Below are 19,725 nucleotides of genomic sequence, written 5' to 3' on the forward strand. Positions count from 1 at the left end.
TGCCTCCAGCTTTGTTCTTTTGACTTAGGATTGCCTTGGAGATGCGGGCTCTTTTTTGGTTCCATATGAACTTTAAAGCATTTTATCACATTTTTGTATGCTCTGAGCACAGCACTGGATTTGTTGTTCCTATCAACCCTTCCGTACTGTCTGTTCGCTAGCACAGATGCAAGTCAGGACACCGTATTAATTTGGCCACAACAAGTGCCAGTCTACATTGCCTACATTTTAATGGTTTTAATCCCATGAGGTAGACACTATATTGTATCCATTGTGCTCAATGGCTAATGATGAAACATCATGGTCATGGCTGTACATGGTTCTAATGCTCTCAAAACCCTAGAATATCCATAACTGAATAATCATATGAACGGAACAGGAAGCCAAAAGTTTGTCACTATGAACAGGAGCTATACAGATCTAAGATAAACAGAGACTATATGCTCTTTAAGAGTTAATCCAAAATCTTTAGTCATCTTAATTTTAGTTTAGCATCCCCTAAAGTAGAGACTGTAACTGAATATGGGATAAAAATGGCTCAAATGTCTAAAATCCTGTACCATTCAATACATCTTGTTCTGGTAGTAAGGACTTTCACTTGTTTGGGTCTTGTTTCTCACGTATCAACCTAGATATATATTTTTTGTTTTACTTTAGTTTTGATTCAAATTGCATAAACTTCTATAATTTTCCTAAGACCTTTCACATGTATCTAACTTTTCATTCATATCTAATTTCACCTTCTTCCTAAAAACTGATTATACCCTCTCACAGTCAGTTGAAAAAAACAACTGAAACTGAATTAGGTTTATCTTGGTGTCTCTGTCTCAGAATCATTGTTTTGTTATATTAAGAATATTTAATCAAAAGATCGTTTCCTTCTTTCACAAATCAAAGGCATTACAAGCCCTTGAACTATAATCAAATATGGCTGCAAAAGTATCTTCACAAAAGGTTCCTCCAGATGGGAACTCCCACCAGTAATCAAGCGCCATTCTGTAAGCAATATTCCTTTGGTGGAAGAACCACAGCACCATTGTTGTGGCTCCTCTTACATTTTCTCTTTCAGCCTTGACAGGAAAGGAAGAAGGGAGAAGAAAAATTAACTTGTCACTTAGAATTTCTTAATCCACTTGGAAATATCTTTTAAAACACTTGAAGTCATTCCTAGAGACAATCCTATGAGGTGTTATCTTTATCAGTTTTTTTCAAAAGAGTGAGATAACTGGAAGTGAGCAGCCAGAACTTAAATTAGCGAAATGTCCAAGATTAAGCACTCATGTCCTTGTACTACTTGGGACTTTGCTGAACTCTGCAAAGTACATTATCATATTAGAGGAATAAATTAGATTTAATAAATGATACTATTTTACCATATTAGAATAAGTGTTTGAAGAAATAACAAATTACATCTATTATTCCTTTACTGTTAAACCTTTCCTTCTAAATGAAATACTTTAGGAAATTTAATCTATTGGAATTAAAAGACTGTTGGATCATCTGAGGATTACCATGTTTCTATGATGTTAAAAGTCACAATATTAATCTTTGTGTTAACTGGAGTGTGCTGAAATACACATGAATTTCACAGCACTGTCTACATAAATGTTTTAGAGTTCCAATATGCCCCTTTAGAACAATCCAAGGAACAGCCTTCTAAACCATTCTGAACCCTTATGTAAAGAACTTAAGAATGAGCTCCTGCCACTTCCAGAGAAGTAGTTCTAATTTCTGGGGTATGCCCTAAGCACACCAAGTGAGAACACAAGCATGTACAGCTTTGTAACTTACAACACACAATGATTAGTGAGAATTGGTAAGAGAAACAGCAGGACAGGTGTGCCTCTAAAGTCTCTCCAAAGCACAGACTTGAATTACATCTTTTATAAATGAATTTTATGCTTCCTTTGAGGGTTTCATTAATGAATCCATGGCTTGAACCACTAGCTACTCTTGTCCAGGCAGTCCTTCAAGGTGGAACTAATTAGACCACTTCTAATTACAGTTACTTCATAGGCATGTTTTTTTCTCATGAGAATTTCATAATGATTACCATAAGGCACTCAGGGTTGCCACAGAGTTCTGACAATTTTCACTCCTTGTTATGTCTCTCTCTTTTGCCTTCAGGTCAAGCTGACTTGCACAATTTCTCCTGGGCATACTCTCTGAAACCTTTGATTCTTTTCCTCATTCCTATATAATAGATTTCCCCTTCTTGTTCTTACGTGCGAATTAAATCAGAGGCTATGCTGACAAGGTTCAGCCAGGTTGGAGAACTACCAATATACACAGTAAAACCTTTAGGTTTAACATCAAACCAACTACGGAAAAATCCTGCAAGCAGACCTAAGTAATTTATGGAAAAAATGCCATAAGCTTAACTATAATTATATGCTTGTGACAAAAACATTTTTTCTTATTTGCTCCCAAGGTGGTATCTATTTAAGATCTGTTACTATCACCACCACTCATACCTCCTGCATCAAAGTTTTAAAACCCATCTGAGACATCTTAGAATGTCCTGACACTCTCGTCTCAACTACTTTGCACTTTTCTTTCAGAATATTCATAGCAGCATCCTTTACCTTGTTTCCATGTTTCATCATCTTTCCCATCCCTAACAATGCCACCATCCACTTCTTCACCTAGACTAAGTCCTTACTTCCATTAACAAATCACTATTCTTGGTGCATTATGAGGCCAGATAGTATTCTGACCACAGCATCTCATCTTGTTCCCCCAGGAGATGTGCTCTAACCAATCTTATGAGTTGCCGGTATAATGCCAAGTATGGCTTGCCACAACATACCCACTTCGAAACTCACTGCTTGACGCTGTTGACGGAGTTGTTATGACTTTTCTTTTCTTTTCTTTTCTTTTTTTTTTTTTCTGAGACGGATCTCTGCTCACTTCAAGTTCCGCCTCCTGGGTTCACGCCCTTCTCCTGCCTCAGTCTCCCGAGTAGCTGGGAATACAGGCGCCTGCCACTACACCGGGCTAATTTTTTTGTATTTTTAGTAGAGACGGGGTTTCACCGTGTTAGCCAGGATGGTCTCGATCTCCTAACCTAATGATCTGCCCATGTCGGCCTCCCAAAGTGCTGGGATTACAGGCGTGAGCCACCGCGCCGGACCCCAGCAGTTCTTAAACATACCCTGTTCTTTTCTCCTCCTTCTGGGTTGCGGCAAAGTTCTCCCTTCTGATTTAAACAGCACTCTTCACTGTATGTATGACTTTTCTTTCTAGCCTAAGAGAGATCCAGTTGTTGGTTTTTTTCCTGCGCATTTTTAAAGGATTTTTATTCACTTCCCAGATCTTGTTACTCTTAACTACTATTCATGTAGAGTCACTTCCTATTGTTTCCTTCCTCCTCTTTTTACTACTTGCACAACATAATCTCTCAAAATCCTTCCTTCTTAGCACCAGCTCTGAAGTAATATCCAACAAGTATCTCTTGCCTTGTCTAAAAATCTTCCTAAGCCTGATTTCATTAAGATTCACTGTGGGTTTGTGTTCTGCACACCAAGTGAGCTTGGTTCCAATTCTTTTCATGAAAAAAACTCTCACTATGTCAATTGCTAAACATTTCTACATGACACTACAAATGTGGATTTTCACCTGTTTCTTTGTAACTTGACAAATATAAAAATATAAATTGCTCATGTATTTCCCAAAGCTACTCGAAGAATAATGTTTAATAGAAAGCTGAATTTGAGAATGAAATAATTCTATGGCACTGTTGGTTGTTTGAATATGCCATTGCTTATGGGCTGTTAAGTCAAGAAATTCCCATTATAAGAAATTCCAGGAACGTGACATAAGATATAAAAATCGATGCTTAAAAATGATGACTTCAAGTCATTTCATTACATTTCCATGTTTGATCCTTGAAAAACTTTTATTTGGATCAAATAATGCCCTGAAGCAATTTGGGCTATAGCCAAAAAAATAAAACAAACAAACAAAAAATAGAGAGAAAAATTGTACTACTCCTGACTCCTGTTCCCGACCCAAGAGGTTAACTAGGAGCCAGGAATGCCTGCTTTCCAGACTTCATAAAATGGGGGGATGAAATCAGGTACACACAGTTAAGGTCAGGCCAGAGTTGCTGAGAAGAGGAAAGAAATATGCATTTATTGAGTACCTACTATGTGCTAGGTTGGCCAGTGGACTAATGCTTACACATTAAATCTCACTTAATCCTTAGAATAATCTGAAGAGATATTATCATCCCTTCTTGTTTTCCAGAAAGAAGCATTTGGGAAGGGGGTGCTGAAGGTGTGAGAGAGGGGCACAACCCCAGTCAGACTTGCTTCTCCTTCTCTGCTGCATGGACATGGACAGTGTTTAAGAGTACAGGCTCTGGAACCAGGCTGTCTTCAGACTCAGACTCCACCACCTAGCAGCCACGTCGCTTTCAGACATCCATGTGTGCATCAGCATCACCCCACACATACTGCCCTGACAGGTTTCAGTGTCTCATCTACATACAAAGGCTCTAAGTGGCCTCAAATGTTCAGGAAGGTCTCATTTTCATTTTGTTCTTTCCTGATTTGTGTTATGATGACACCAAGGAAAGACAGCTACATAATTTGTGGGACCCATTGTAGAATAAAAAGGCATACTCCCTTGTTCAAAAAGCAGGGAGAAATGCCATTAAAGATACTAAAATATAAAGCATTTTTCTGTCTTCACTGATCTCTCAACATTATAGTGACTTAGAATGAGTAAGAATAAGCTTAGAATGACTAATCTTAACTTAGAAAGACAACACAATGTCTTTTATTTGCATTTATGCCATTCTAAGTTAAAAAATTAAAATATTAAATTTTACCATTCTTTTTATATTGTTCAATGCCACTTTAAAATAGAAAATATTGTGATTTGGAAGGAAAATTTGAAAGGACAGATCAATTTGGGTGAAAAGTTGAGGAAGAGAGAGGAGTTGAGGGTGGTTCTCATTTCTCTCATTTCTCCCTGCTTTTTGAACAAGGGAGTTTGCCTTTTTATTCTGCAATGCCAGTTTAAAATAGAAAAGTATTTAACACACATGCAAAATCACCAAAATTACACAATTTATCTTTCAAAGCTTGTGCATGCATATGTACTTCCTTATTAACAGAACACCAGAGACACTACACAAATTTAAGTTAACTCTCTTTATTTCAGTTGTTGATATGCACACTATCAACACTCTCGACCTTTGGCTACTGATGAGTTAGGTAGGAGTGAGAGGAAAAGGAATTGTGGACTTCTTTCTCTTTCTCTTTTCTTCTCTGTCATCATTTTCAGTGTAAATAATTAGCTAATACAGAAAAGTAGCAGGAATAATGATGAAATAATAGAGTTCCTTGATGGTTCATGTTTCTTAGACCACCACTCCCTTCTTCCTGCACTTGAAGTAAGTTCTGGCCCAAACGGAGCATGGCCTCTTGGGACTGTCAGATCCCCCACTTAGTCATTAAACATAATATATTTAGCATGTACTCATTTTGCATATCACTGAACTCCCAGTACTGTGGAAACATTGTTCTCATGGGATATCACAAGCCTTACATGTGAAAGAGCAAACATGCATATTGTATTTATGGGTCTCCTCTGTTACCACTCATGTTTGTTGCTTCATGGACTTCACTTTCAAAACACAGTTCAAAGATAAAAGTATTAAGAATTTCAAGACAGTGACACAGAGCATTAAACCAAGCAACAGGGTGCTTTGGAACTTAAAGCCCCATTCAACCGCACAAGTTTCATGCCTTGGCCCTCTTACAGGTACTAATACCAATCTGGCCTTATTACAAAAAAAAAAAAAAAAAAAAACCCGTTGGGGATCCTGTTAATAAAATATTTCTAGGATCTAGCTTCAAAGACTCTCATGCAAGTGGTATAAGACAGGTTCCAGAGAGTGTATTTTTGAAACATTCCCTAAGTGATTGTAAAGAACTTCTCGGTTTGGAAACACTCTAGAGCACTTCCAAGTCACTTTCTAGGTACTGGCCATGGCAGTAAACTACTTTTCTTCCTCTTATCTACTCCATCATTTACTACCAGAGTTGATACTCAGGGAAGGTCTAGAGTGGAAGGAGTAGCAGAGGAAAGGAAAGCAACCTGATGGACTCATGGCATGGGAATAGGATGCTGTCATCTGCTTGATGGGTGATTAGTTCCCTGGCTCTCCTTATCCCCTCCTCTTGGTGCATCCACAGTCCTTTGCCCTGGGACAGGTCTATAGGCAGGAGCACCTGTAAATTAAATTCAGCCTTTTCCCCCCAACTGTTCCTTTCCCAGGCTCCTAACTCCATGACTGACCCTGCCACTGAACCTGTTCTTTAAGCCAGATTCTGCAGAACCACCCTCAACTCCTCTCTCTTCCTCAACTCTTCACCCAAATTGATCTGTCCTTTCAAATTTTCCTTCCAAATCACAAGCAAATTTCCTCCCCCTTTTTCTGTCCCCTCTGCCACTACTTTAATTTATTTAGGTGTTTAATGTATTTCAGTATCATTTCCTCTTCTGAATCACTTGAATGACATTCCAGTGAGCCTCCTTATCTATCTCTATATTCTATCTTCAACATTACTAGGAGATTCTTCTAACATCCAGATCTAATACACTTCTCTTATTCAATATCCTTTCATGATTCCTAAGAGTCTCCGGTAAAATACTTAAATAATTCATTGTAGCATATTAGGCCCTTAAAGATATAGCCCTTTCTCCTTTTTCAGTTTCCTTTCCTGCCACAGGCAGTAAATGCCAGTCAAGCCCACATCCCAGCAGTTCTTCTTCTTCTTCATTTTTTTTTTTTAGATGGTATCTCGCTCTGTCGCTCAAGCTGGAGTGCAGTGGCACGAACTCGGCCCACTGCAAGCTCCACCTCGCGGGTTCACACCATTTTCCTAACTCGGCCTCCCGAGTAGCTGGGACTACAGGCATGCACCACCACGCCCGGCTAATTTTGTTTTTGTATTTTTAGTAGAGACGGGATTTAACCGTGTTAGCCAGGATGGCCAAGATGGTCTCGATCTCCTCACCTCGTGATCTGCCCACCTGAGCCTCCCAAAGTGCTGGGATTACAGGCGTGAGCCACTGCACCCAACCCCAGCAGTTCTTAAATACACCCTGTTCTTCTCTGTTCCTCCTGGGTTGCTGCAAAGTTCTCCCTTCTGATTTAAACAGCACTCTTCACTGTATCCTCTTTTTTCATCTAACAAGCTCTTGGTTGTCCTTTTCTGGGTGAGCTCAGAAACAAACTGAAAAATCGCCTTTTTGCTTTCCTAACCCTCCTCCTCACCTTGTCTTAATGACTGCTCTCATTTGTTTCTACTCTGCTCTTCATGGAACTTGAAACAAACCTCCTATCTCCTCCTCACCAGGCCGTCAAGGACCTAAGGATAATAATGATGCTCCTGGCATGAAATGGGCTCTCAAGGAGAGCACAAGACAGAAAGGAAAGAAGGATATAGCTGAAATCAATACGCCCTCCCACTACCTTACAGTTCAACTGGCACAATACTGGCTCCATTGCAATAACCTGGACAATTTGAAAGACAATTCAAATCCCCTTCAGAAGCTCTGAGAAAAATTTCCATTCGCAACCCACAGAAAAATCTCATGTTTTCTCCTCCACCCCTCCGAATTTCTTCTATATCCCAACAGCTGCCTGAAAGACTATCTCCAAACTCTAGTAGTAGTTTTTCTCCTTTCTGCCTTTCTAACTGCCTTCCTGAATCTACGTTTTCTCCGGAAACATTGAACTTTCCATTTTAAATATACAACCCAGCTAACCTGATGCAGCATTGCAGGTGGGAAGAAATCACCAGAATGAGAGGAAGTAAGAAAGAGACTTGCCTTAAGTTCCCAATGTACTTGGTCAATGGTAGGCCACTTAATACAGTTACTCTTGACCATGACTGTATATTAGACTCACCTAGAGAGTTTTCAAAAGTAACTCCGCTCAGGGCCCATGGCAGAACCTTTAGAAAAGCAGAGGCAGCGTTCAAGTATCTCTAAATAATATCTCTGTCTTCCACTTTCCATTGCCTCAGGAAGCCCACCTCTCCACCCTGTCTGGAAACCTACATCCCTGCAGATCTTTCTCTCCTTTACTCTGATCAAAGTAACAATAGAAGCCCAGTCAACAGACAAAGCATCATTCCTATAAATGCAGATGGAGGAGTCTGTGTATACTCATAATAAATTTTTTCTATGTCAAGGACGCAATTCAACTTTTTCCCCCATGCTTAAACCTCTTACATCTAGGGGGTTCTTATGTCCTTCCTCTAAGCAGAAGTCTTTGCCTCAGTTTCCTGACTGCTAGCCTCAGTATTGAATTATTCTTTTGCCCCACCCACTAACATACCTTTCAGAAGCTCAGTGACGTATTTGGGTCCCTGCTTCCTGTGAACAGATCTCTTGCTATATACCAACTGATCATATAGACTTCTTAATCCCACCAAGGATACTGCTAGCATCTTCCCCTAAGTGATTAATGCTGGGTCTCTCCCAACCACTTCCCTTGTCCTGTGGGTCTTTAAGAACTGTCTCCTGAGTGCTCTGGGTCCTGTAACTCACTGTATTGCATGAATGGCTCTGAACTAATGCAAGGAGAGAGAGAAGAGGGAACACAGAAACAACCCACCTTTAAATGGTCATGGGGCATGGTTAAGAGCTTTTGTAATAGAATAATGATAACATATTCTGAGCAATGATAGGAATAAATTGATCTTTATACTATTCTCAAATCATAGAAAGAACTTGAAAGCTGACGCTAGGTCATCTCAGCCTTTTGAATCTTCTTAGCTACCAGAGCAGTTCTACTCCGTTGTGAAGTTCTCCTTATTGTAAAGTGCATACTGAATTTCAATCTGACAAAAGGAGATTTTAATCCCATTCAGCTTTTTAGGTGATCATTGATCATTCCCCAGGTTGACCAGAACCCTCATGGCTTCAAAGACATAAACTCTTGGTGCTCTGTTTCTGGGGCTGGGAATAACAACAGCCAGTTGCACATGTACCTAAATGCTGACAAGAGACTAAATACGTATTATAACTTACCATACTGATCTGTAATTCAGAACCAGTCAGTAGAATAAAGCTGACGGAACTCCTGAATTTCCTCTCAGTGAGCTTTCCCCATGTGTCCTCTCATTCCAGGGTTGAATGGCGATGACTTCCTGGCTGTGGGCCTGCTCAATGGCAGTGTGGTTTATAGTTATAACCTGGGGTCTGGCATAGCAAGCATCAGGAGTGATCCCCTCAATCTGAGCCTTGGAGTCCACACTGTTCATCTGGGGAAGTTCTTCCAAGAGGGCTGGCTGAAGGTAAAGAGTCATTCCTTTGTCTCTTCCACAAAGTGAGCACTAGTATATTGTTGGATCTGTGCTAAGGTACAGAGGTGAATAGCCCATGATGCCTGCATCCACGAAATTCACAGACTATTGTACCAACTAGGGAAATAGAGAGATGATTACAATTAAGTGGTGTAAGAACAGATAAGAGGGATTACTAACATAGATAAGGGTGAGAGAGAGGAGTCAGAAAGTGCTTCCCAGAGAAGGTGATGCTTGAGCATAACTTCAAATAGGAGTTAGGAAAGAACACAATGGTCAGTATTAAATTAAGGAATGGTCAGTATTAGCTTAAAGAATGCAAGTAGTTCAGCGTGGTTTTGAGGTCAGGAGATGGGGGAGCAAGAGAAGTGGTTAGAGACAGATAAGGTCTATATTATCAAAGGGCTTAGATGTGCTAAGAAGTTTATATTTTTATCAAAAGAACTATGATGAGCTACTTAAAACAGGAAGGTGGGTACCATGTTGATTTCTAATTTTTGATAAATGACTCTGGTGGTTCTATGGAGAATTGATAGAAGAGAAGGAAGGCTAAATGGAGGGGAATCAGCAGGATGCCAGCACCTAATCTTTGAAGAACTTTGATTTTGATTGAAATGCAAAACCATGATTGCTCTATTAATATATCCGTGGTAACAGACACCAGCAGAGAAGCAGAGAATTGAGTGGTATCGTGTTTTATATTTCTTCAAAATCCCCGTCTTTGTAAATTTTTTATGCCAAGTTAATGGGAAATAATAAAAGAGTATCTTAACAGTTCTCCCTGGGGAATTAATTCCTTTTTAAATAGGTTTTGATTTTTTTCTCCTTTTGAAGGTAGATGATCATAAAAATAAATCCATTATCGCCCCAGGAAGACTGGTTGGTCTCAATGTCTTCAGTCAGTTTTATGTAGGTGGCTACAGTGAATATACTCCAGATCTCTTACCAAATGGAGCAGATTTTAAAAATGGTTTTCAAGGTAAGGCATGGACATTTTTTATACTATACCTACTTATTTCAAACGTTGAGGGAAAAAATATTTTAAAGAGTATACTTCTATTTCCCAAACCAGCTACATAGTTTGCTTTCAGACTTGAACAAAGTTTGATTTTAATCAGAAACATTCATTTACTACTTTTTTTTTTGAGAGGAGTTTCGCTCTTGTTGCCCAGGCTGGAGTTCAATGATGCAATCTTGGCTCACCACGACCTCCGCCTCCTGGGTTCAAGCAATTTTCCTGCCTCAGCCTCCCAGGTAGCTGGGATTACAGGCATGCACCACCATGCCCAGCTAATTTTGTATTTTCAGAAGACGGGGTTTCTCATGTTAATCAAGCTGGTCTCAAACTCCCGACCTCAGGTGATCCACCTGCCTGGGCCTCCAAAGTGCTGGGATTACAGGCATGAGCCACTGTGCCTGGCCTCATTTACTGTTTATTGACCACTTACTGCATATGTATTAGATGTTTAGAATGTTTTAATGAACAAATAAAAGATTTCTGCACTTATTCTAGTTGGAGAGAGGAACACTAAATGTAATTAATTAATTATCTAGTCGTATAATGTGATAAGTTCAGTGGGAAAATGGAAATCGAGAGCATGATTTTAAGCAACCAGGATTATGGGTAATTGTTTATACAGGGTGCTTTTTAAACTAGGCTGAGCAGGGTAGACTTCAAAGAGTCACAGTAAAAATTGAAACTCCATCTAACTTTGGAGTTTAAAAGGCAAGAGACAGACAGCAGTTAACCCATCCATACCACCAAGGGGTAGCCCACAGAGGCCAGAGCCAGCCAAGGGGATTAAGGGGAACATTGTGTTTGGGTGAGTCACAGTCTGTCTTATTGCCACAGTCTGTCTTCCTGTGTTCAAATAGGAATACAGGCTTGGATCTTCCTTATAAAGCTGATTCATACTGTAATAGCATTCTAAAATAAAGACATGCTTTGAATTGTTATAATAATTTATTTGGTGAAAATAGACTTTTTGGTAGATCCTGGTCCCAGGGTATTTGTTCAAAGGTCTGTTCTTATGGTGTCCTCAGCCACTCAACCAGGTCCAGTCTACTCTCCATGAAAAGTAAAGGGTCAGAGATAAGGATCCCTGAGAGACAGGAGCTGTTATCAAGCACCATTTCAGGCATTTGAGTTATCTACGTACTTCATTGCATTCTTTTCCCAACCTTGACTGACTTCTGCCTGAACACAAATGCAGGAGGCCATGTACTTGAAACATATAAAAGCAACACAGCTAATCCAGCATAATACAAGGTCAGATTCTAATAAAATTATTTTGTCAAGGCTCTCAAAGAAACTTTTTCTTTGAACTTGTAATCAGTGCTGATTCTCAGAAGGGTGTCTTAAAGAATAGTTTAGAGCATATTAATCCACTAACTGTAATAGAGAGTTCAATGATTTTTTCACAGCAGGAAACAGTATGAAAAGGATTGTAAAGGCATAACAAATCAATGAGTTTTTTAAAACATTATATTCAATGAAAGGGATGGGTAAAGCTATGAATGTGAAAGAAGTATATCTTCCACTAAATGAAGCAGAGACACTGAAGGGTGGTAATCAAAACCTGTTGTCTTTTATTAATAGACACAATCCTTATATAAGTACTTTGAAATGGATAATTCTTCTGTATGAGAGGCTAGTATAGCATCAAAGATAAGAGTGTGGCTTCTAGAACCCAACTTGCAAGATACGTGTCAAACCTCTGCCACCTATATGGTTCATGACCTGGCCGGTCACCTAACCTCCCCCTGCCTTATCTGTAAAATGAGATAATAACAGCACTTCTCTTGCTATGTAGTTCTGAGAGTGAGTTAATGGAGAGAGAACACAGATTAGTGCCTGGCTTAGAGCAAGTCCTATGTGTTAGCACTGATGATGGTGCTAAACGTGGGAGAGGCACAGCTCCAGTCACGTGATTGCTCCCCTTTCTCTGCAACACAAACAGAGGTTAACAGCACAGACTCTGTAATCAGCTTGTCTTCAGATGCAGACACTGTCACCTATTAGCTACATAACTTTTAGCCTGTTATTTAGATTCTCTGCACCTCCATTTTCTCCTCTGCAAAATAGAAATACCTACTCCATAGAGTTTTTATGGATTGATCAAGTAAGTAAAATAATTGTGTTAAGTGCTTAGCCCAGAAACCAGCATTCAATAAGGACTAAATAAATGTTAACTCATTACTCTATCCTGCTATCATAGGTTTCAATATTTGCACATTTGTTGAAGTCTAATGCTTCCTGGTTTCCTTTGATGTTGTTTTCTCCATTCTATTAGGAACTTTTCTTTGTATCTTAAGGATGAGAATAAAAAGAGGTTTTCATCAAGACCTGTCATTTTCTCCTTAAGTGTGCCAATGAGCCTGAGATCAGCACACACATAGCTGGCCCCTTCTCTGACAGAAACACTAAGATTGCACACTCCTGGAAGTATGTCAACTGCCACAGTCCTTAGTGAGAATGGGAATCTTGGGCGAGTCTTCTTGGGAATTGCCACTTATGCCACAGTCTTATAGAAAATTCAGGACTTTGAGATCCCCTAATTTTATCACTCATCTCTTGGATCCTCTCTTAATGTCTGCCTTCCCTCCACTCTAAACTAGCATTTACTATTTATTATAAATCACACCATATTGTTACCATTCTACTATGACAACCAAATTGCAACTGTACCATAAAGCCATGGTTCCCAAAGCTGATCTCTACTGGTTCTGAAGAATAATATAAGATAACTTCTTAAAAATACAGATTTCTGAAGCCTACCCAAGAACTATTGAATTGAAATCTTTACAGTGGGTTCTAAAAATTTGCATTTTAACAAGCCTCCCAGATTTGGAAGCCACCATGTATTTTTTAAATTGTCTCACTCTCTCTTTTTTTTTTTTACTTTAAGTTCTAGGATATAAGTACAGAACGTGCAGGTTTGTTACATAGGTATACATGTGTCATGGTGGTTTGCTACACTCATCAACCTGTCATCTAGGTTTTAAGCCCTGCATGCATTAGGTATTTGTCCTAAGGCTCTCCCCCACCTTGCCCCCCACCCCTCAACAGGCCCTGGTGTGTGATGTTCCCCTCCCTGTGTCCATGTGTTCTCATTTTTCAACTCCCACTTATGAGCGAGAACATGAGGTATTTTATTTTCTGTTCCTGTGTTAGTTTGCTGAGAATGATGTGGAAGCCACCACATTAATTAGTCATAATGATGCAAAGCAAATGGAATTTTCTGAATTTAATAATTAGAGTAAAGATATCACATTTGTCCTTAGAATTACAATTAAATCATGCAATAAAATATTATCTGATCTAGGCTTTAACATTTTTATAAACTCTTTATTTTACTTTTTTTTTTTTTTTTTTTTTAGACAGAGTCTCACTCTGTCATCAAGGCTGGAGTACAGTGGTGCCATCTCAGCTCACTGCAACCTCCATCTCCAGGGCTCAATTAATCCTCCCATCTTAGCCTCCCATGTAGCTGAGCCACCAAACCCAGCTAACATATCCTTACAAAGCTGATTTATCTTGAAGTAGAGTTATAAAATAAAGACATGCTTTAAATTGTTATAACAATTCATTTGGTGAAAATAGCTTTTCAGTGGATCCTAGTCTCAGGGTACTTGGTCAAAGGTCTGTTTTTATGGTGTTCTCAGCCATTCAACCAGGTCTGGCCTACTCTCCATGAACTTGAGAACTGCATCATCACACCCGGCTAATTTTTGTATTTTTAGTAGAGACAGGGTTTTTCCAGGTTGCCCAGGATGGTCTCAAAATCCTGGGCTCAAGCCATCTGCCTGCCCCGGCCTCCCAAAGTGCTGGAATTGCAGGCTTGAGCCACCGCACACAGCCGATTCCTATAAACTCTTGATAAATAATTCTAATCCAAAGTTCGTGATCTGAAATACAAATCCTTACTGATAATAAAGCCCATTTGTTTTTGTTCTAAAAAATGGCTTATAATGAACCATTATTTTTTCTATGACTTTTAATGCTCATAAAGGTATTAACCACCTTAAATAATCTACATCTGCCAAATACACTGTGCCTTACTGTTTTATCTGCCTTAATAAGAGCAGTTCTCCTCTTCTCTGCTTTCCAAAGTTGCATCTGCTACAAAGCTGCAGAGTTCTCAGAGTGAGGCTCATGAATGGTAGTCTCAGACTGGGCACAGAATGAAGGAAGGAAGAAAAGAAGATATGGACTGATAACAGATCTCCAGCACCTGGAATGGTGCTTTCACACAATACATGTTTGTGACATGTTGTTACCACCAGATCTTTCCCAGACTCTCTTACAGCTATGCATGACCATGTGCCTGAGTTCTGGCCAGTGAGATGTCAGCAGGTGTAATAGTTGCCACTTCCAGGCCTTACCTATGAAAACCCTCTGCATAGTCCTGTACTGTTTGCCAACCCACCTTGATGCCAACCCTAACCACCCTTTGGACTTTACATGAACAGGAAATAAGCTTCTAGTGTTACAGCAACTAGTGCTTATTCATATGGAGGTTATTAAATATTTACTATTCAACTGAATAGAGTGGACATGAGATAGATTCAGATTCATTAACAACCCTGTAAAGGAGAGTTATTCTCATCTAAAAATAGCCAACACTGTCAGTACTTTTGGTTTCTTGCGAGTTCAATTTTTTTCTCTCTCCTTTTTTTAATCATATGAGATTCTTCAAAGAAGAGCCCATACGGGAAAATGTAGTTAGTTTACTGCAATAATTTAAAAACCTTCTGCTGTTTAAAAAAATAAAATAGTTATTACTTGTTTGGTATCTAATCAGTCTAATTTTCAATATACACATGGCTCATGGCTCCATATCACATACAAGATATATGCATTATGTACTGAATGTTTGTCTCACGGTACTACACCAAGCAGATTATGTTTTATCTACTACATTAATAATAAAATAATATATATTCCACAAATGTCTTCCAGTTTAATCACTCCAATTGCTTAAAAAACATGATATGTTGACTGACATGAGGCATCTCTCTGTAAAATAAATGCATTTCACTATTTGTATTGGCTAAATTTTCTCTAAATTGGCACATTTTTAGTGAAAAACATGTTTCAATAGTTCGTTATAACAAAAGCATTTTATTTACCCATATAAAAAAGAAACAGTTTAAAATGAACACTTCCAGACATTAAGTTATAGTAATTTAACAAAGTATTCCTGTGTATGATTATAAAAAAATTAAAAATCCAGTATTAGCATCCAATAATTTTTGCTAAGAAGAAATCTGCAATTTTATGACATAGAAATAGAAGATACCTGAGACAGTGTGATAGAGGGTGGAATGGTGGCATGGAACCCAGGACCTACTAATTTATAGGCGTTGTACAGATAGTTTATTTATATTATTTATTCCTCCTAACTCATGAAATAGCTACTTTTGTCCCCATTTTAATGGTAAAAAGATTAGCTTCGGTTAGACTTTGCATTATGTAGCCGTTGTGTGGGAGAGATCATATCTGAACTCAGACTTACCTGACTCTGTCATCTACTTATACTTTTGCTTTCCGCAAAGTGCATTTCGCTCTGTAAAAGGCATGGGAAGTCATGCTTTGATAATTGAGCTAGTTGGTTATTCATTTGTAAAGCATCTAGCATTCATTCATTTCTTCAGTCAGTACAGTATTTTGGTCATGGCCTATGTGTGCGTGTAATAGTAAATGGCAGTACTTGGAGGAAAACAAAGATTAAGCCTGAGGAAAAACAATCACTGCTCTCTCATAAGGAGAAAATATTGATGCATGCAGAGAATGGTGCTTGTCAGTAAAAATGCTAGTGAAAACTAAGTTGGAAAGTACATTCTCTACCTTCCATAACTGAACCCATTTTTTTTTCCACCATGAGAAATTACTTCATGCTTTTTGTTTCTGAAAACGTTTTGAGAGATCATTCCAAAATGGCAGAATAGGAATAGCTCAAGTCTGCAGCTCCTAGTGTGAGCAATGCAGAATATGGGTGATTTCTGCATTTCCAACTGAGGTACCGTGTTCATCTCACTGGGACTTGTTGAACAGTGGGTGCAGCCCACAGAGTGTGAGTCGAAGCAGGGCAGGGCATCGCCTCACCCGGGAAGTGCAAGGGGTTGGGGAATTCCCTTTCCTAGTCAAGGGACACCGTGACAGATGGTACCTAGAAACTCGGGACACTTCTGCCCTAATACTGCACTTTTCCAACGGTCTTAGCAAATGGCACACCAGGAGATTATATCCGGTGCCTGGCTCAAAGGGTCCCACACCCATGGATCCTTGCTCACTGCTAGCACAGCAGTCTGAGATGGAACAGCAAGGCCGCAGCAAGGCTGGAGGAGGGGCGTCCGCTATTGCTAAGGCTTGACTAGGTAAACAAAGCCGCCAGGAAGCTCGAACTGGGTGGAGCCCACCGCAGCTCAAGGAAGTCTGCCTGCCTCTGTAGACTCCACCTCTTGGGGCAGGGCAGAGCTGAACAAAAGGCAGCAGAAACTTCTGCAGACTTAAACATCTCTATCTGACAGCTTTGAAGAGAGCAGTGGTTCTCCCAGCAGGGAGTATGAGATCTGAGAATAGACAGACTACCTCCTCAAGTGGATCACTGACCATCAAGCAGCCTAACTGGGAGAGACCTCCCAGTAGGGGTGAACTGACACCTCATACAGCCGAGTGCCCCTCTGAGATGAAGCTTCCAGAGGAAGGATCAGGCATCAACATTTACTGTACTGCAATATTTGCTGTTCTGCAGTCTCCACTGGTGATACCCAGGCAAACAGGGTCTGGAGTGGACCTCCAGCAAACTCCAACAGACTTGCAGCTGAGGGTCCTGTTAGAAGGAAAACAAACAGAAAGAAATAGCATCAACACCAACAAAAAGAACATCCATACCAAAACCCCATCTGTAGGTCACCATCATCAAAGACCAAAGGTAGATAAAACCACAAAGATAGGGAGAAACCAGAGCAGAAAAACTGAAAATTCTAAAAATCAGAGTGCCTCTTCTCCTCCAAAGGAGAGCAGCTCCTCGCCAGCAACGGAACAAAGCTGGACAGAGAATTATTTTGACGAGTTGACAGAAGTACGCTTCAGAAGATCAGTAATAATAAACTTCTCCGAGCTAAGAAGAATGTTCGAACCCATCACAAAGAAGCTAAAAACCTTGAAAAAAGATTAGACAAATGGCTAACTAGAATAAACAGCATAGAGAAGACCTTAAATGACCTGATGGAGCTGAAAACCATGGCACGAGAACTACGTGATGCATGAACAAGCTTCAGTAGCTGATTCGATCAAGTGGAAGAAAGGATATCAGTGATTGAAGATCAAATGAATGAAATGAAGCAAGAAGAGAAGTTTAGACAAAAAAGACTAAAAAGAAATGAACAAAGCCTCCAAGAAATATGGGACTATGTGAAAAGACCAAATCTACATCTGTTTTATGTACCTGAAAGTGACAGGGAGAATGGAACCAAGCTGGAAAACACTCTCCAGGATATGTTCCAGGAGAACTTCCCCAACATAGCAAGGCAGACCAACATTCAAATTCAGGAAATACAGATACGCCACAAAGATACTCCTCGAGAAGAGCAACCCCAAAACACATAATTGTCAGATTCGCCAAGGTTGAAATGAAGGAAGAAATGTTAAGGGCGGTCAGAAAGGTGGGGTTACCCGCAAAGGGAAGCCCATTAGACTAACAGCAAACGTCTCAGCAGAAACTCTACAAGCCAGAAGACAGTGGGGGCCCATAGTCAACATTCTTAAAGGAAAGAATTTTCAACCCAGAATTTCATATCCAGCCAAACTAAGCTTCATAAGCAATGGAGAAATAAAATCCTTTACAGATAATCAAATGCTGAGAGATTTTGTCATCACCAGGCCTGCCCTACAAGAGCTCCTGAAGGAAGCAGTAAACATGGAAAGGAACAACCGGTACCAGTCACTGCAAAAATATGCCAAATTGTAAAGACCATCAATGCTATGAAGAAACTGCATCAACTAACAGGCAAAATAACCAGCTGACATCATGATGACAGGATCAAATTCACACATAACAATATTAACCTTAAATGTAAATGGGCTAAATGCCCCAATTAAAAGACACAGACTGGCAAATTGAATAGAGTCAAGACCCATCAGTGTGCTGTATTCAGGAGACCCATCTCATGTGTAGAGACACACATAGGCTCAAAATAAAGGGATGGAGGAAGATCTACCACACAAATGGAAAACAACAAAAAAAGCAGAGGTTGCAATCCTAGTCTCTGATAAAACAGACTTTCAACCAACAAAGTAGTAAAGGGATCAATTCAACAAGAAGAGCTAACTATCTTAAATATATATGCACCCAATACGGGAGCACCCAGATTCATAAAGCAAGTCCTTAGAGACATACAAAGAGACTTAGACTCCCACACAATAATAATGGGAGACTTTAACACCCCACTGTCAACATTAGACAGATCAATGAGACAGAAGGTTAACAAGGATATCAAGGACTTGAACTCAGTTCTGCACCAAGTGGACCCAACAGACTTCTACAGAGCTCTCTATCCCAAATCAACAGAATGTACATTCTTCTCAGCATCACATCGCCCTTATTCCAAAATTGACCACACAGTTGGAAGTAAAGCACTCCTCAGCAAATGTAAAAGAATAGAAATTACAACAAACTGTCTCTCAGACCACACAATCAAATTAGAACTCAGGATTAAGAAACCCACTCAAAACCGCACAACTACATAGAAACTGAACAGCCTGCTCCTGAATGACTACTGGGTATGTAACGAAATGAAGGCAAAAATAAAGATGCTCTTTGAAACCAATGAGAACAAATACACAACATTCCAGAATCTCTCTGACACATTTAAAGCAGTGTGTAGAGGGAAATTTATAGCGCTAAATGCCCACAAGAGAAAGCAGGAAAGATCTAAAATAGATACCCTAACAACACAATTAAAAGAACTAGAGAAGCAAGAGCAAACACATTCAAATGCTAGCAAAAGAAATAACTAAGATCAGAGCAGAACTGAAAGAGATAGAGTCACAAAAACTCCTTCATAAAATCAATGAATCCAGAAGCTGGTTTTTTGAAAAGATCAACAAAATGGATAGACCACTAGCAAGCCTAATACAGAAGAAAAGAGAGAAGAATCAAATAGACACAATAAAAATTTTAAAGGGGATATCACCATGGAAATACAAACTACCATCAGAGAATACTATAAACACCTCTCCACAAATAAACTAGAAAATCTAGAAGAAATGGATAAATTCCTGGACACAAAAACCCTCCCAAGACTAAACCAGGAAGAAGCTGAATACCTGAATAGACCAATAGCAGGCTCTGAAATTGAGGCAATAATTAATAGCCTACCAACCAAAAAA

At 39.5% G+C, this 19,725-nt stretch overlaps 1 protein-coding gene across 1 annotated transcript in view; it reads left to right on the forward strand.

Moving 5' to 3' along the window:
• The window catches only part of EYS (eyes shut homolog (Drosophila)), a 272,013-nt gene that overhangs the window by 206,156 nt on the left and 46,132 nt on the right, over positions 1–19,725 (forward strand). Inside the window, exons 5-6 of the mRNA XM_011993063.1 lie at positions 9,154–9,320; positions 10,164–10,308. Of these exons, the coding sequence (XP_011848453.1) occupies positions 9,154–9,320; positions 10,164–10,308 (312 nt within the window). The remainder of the gene's footprint in view (positions 1–9,153; positions 9,321–10,163; positions 10,309–19,725) is intronic.

The sequence above is a fragment of the Mandrillus leucophaeus genome, unplaced genomic scaffold (genome assembly GCF_000951045.1).
Source record: "Mandrillus leucophaeus isolate KB7577 unplaced genomic scaffold, Mleu.le_1.0 Scaffold424, whole genome shotgun sequence".
NCBI classification, from domain to species: Eukaryota; Metazoa; Chordata; class Mammalia; order Primates; family Cercopithecidae; genus Mandrillus; species Mandrillus leucophaeus.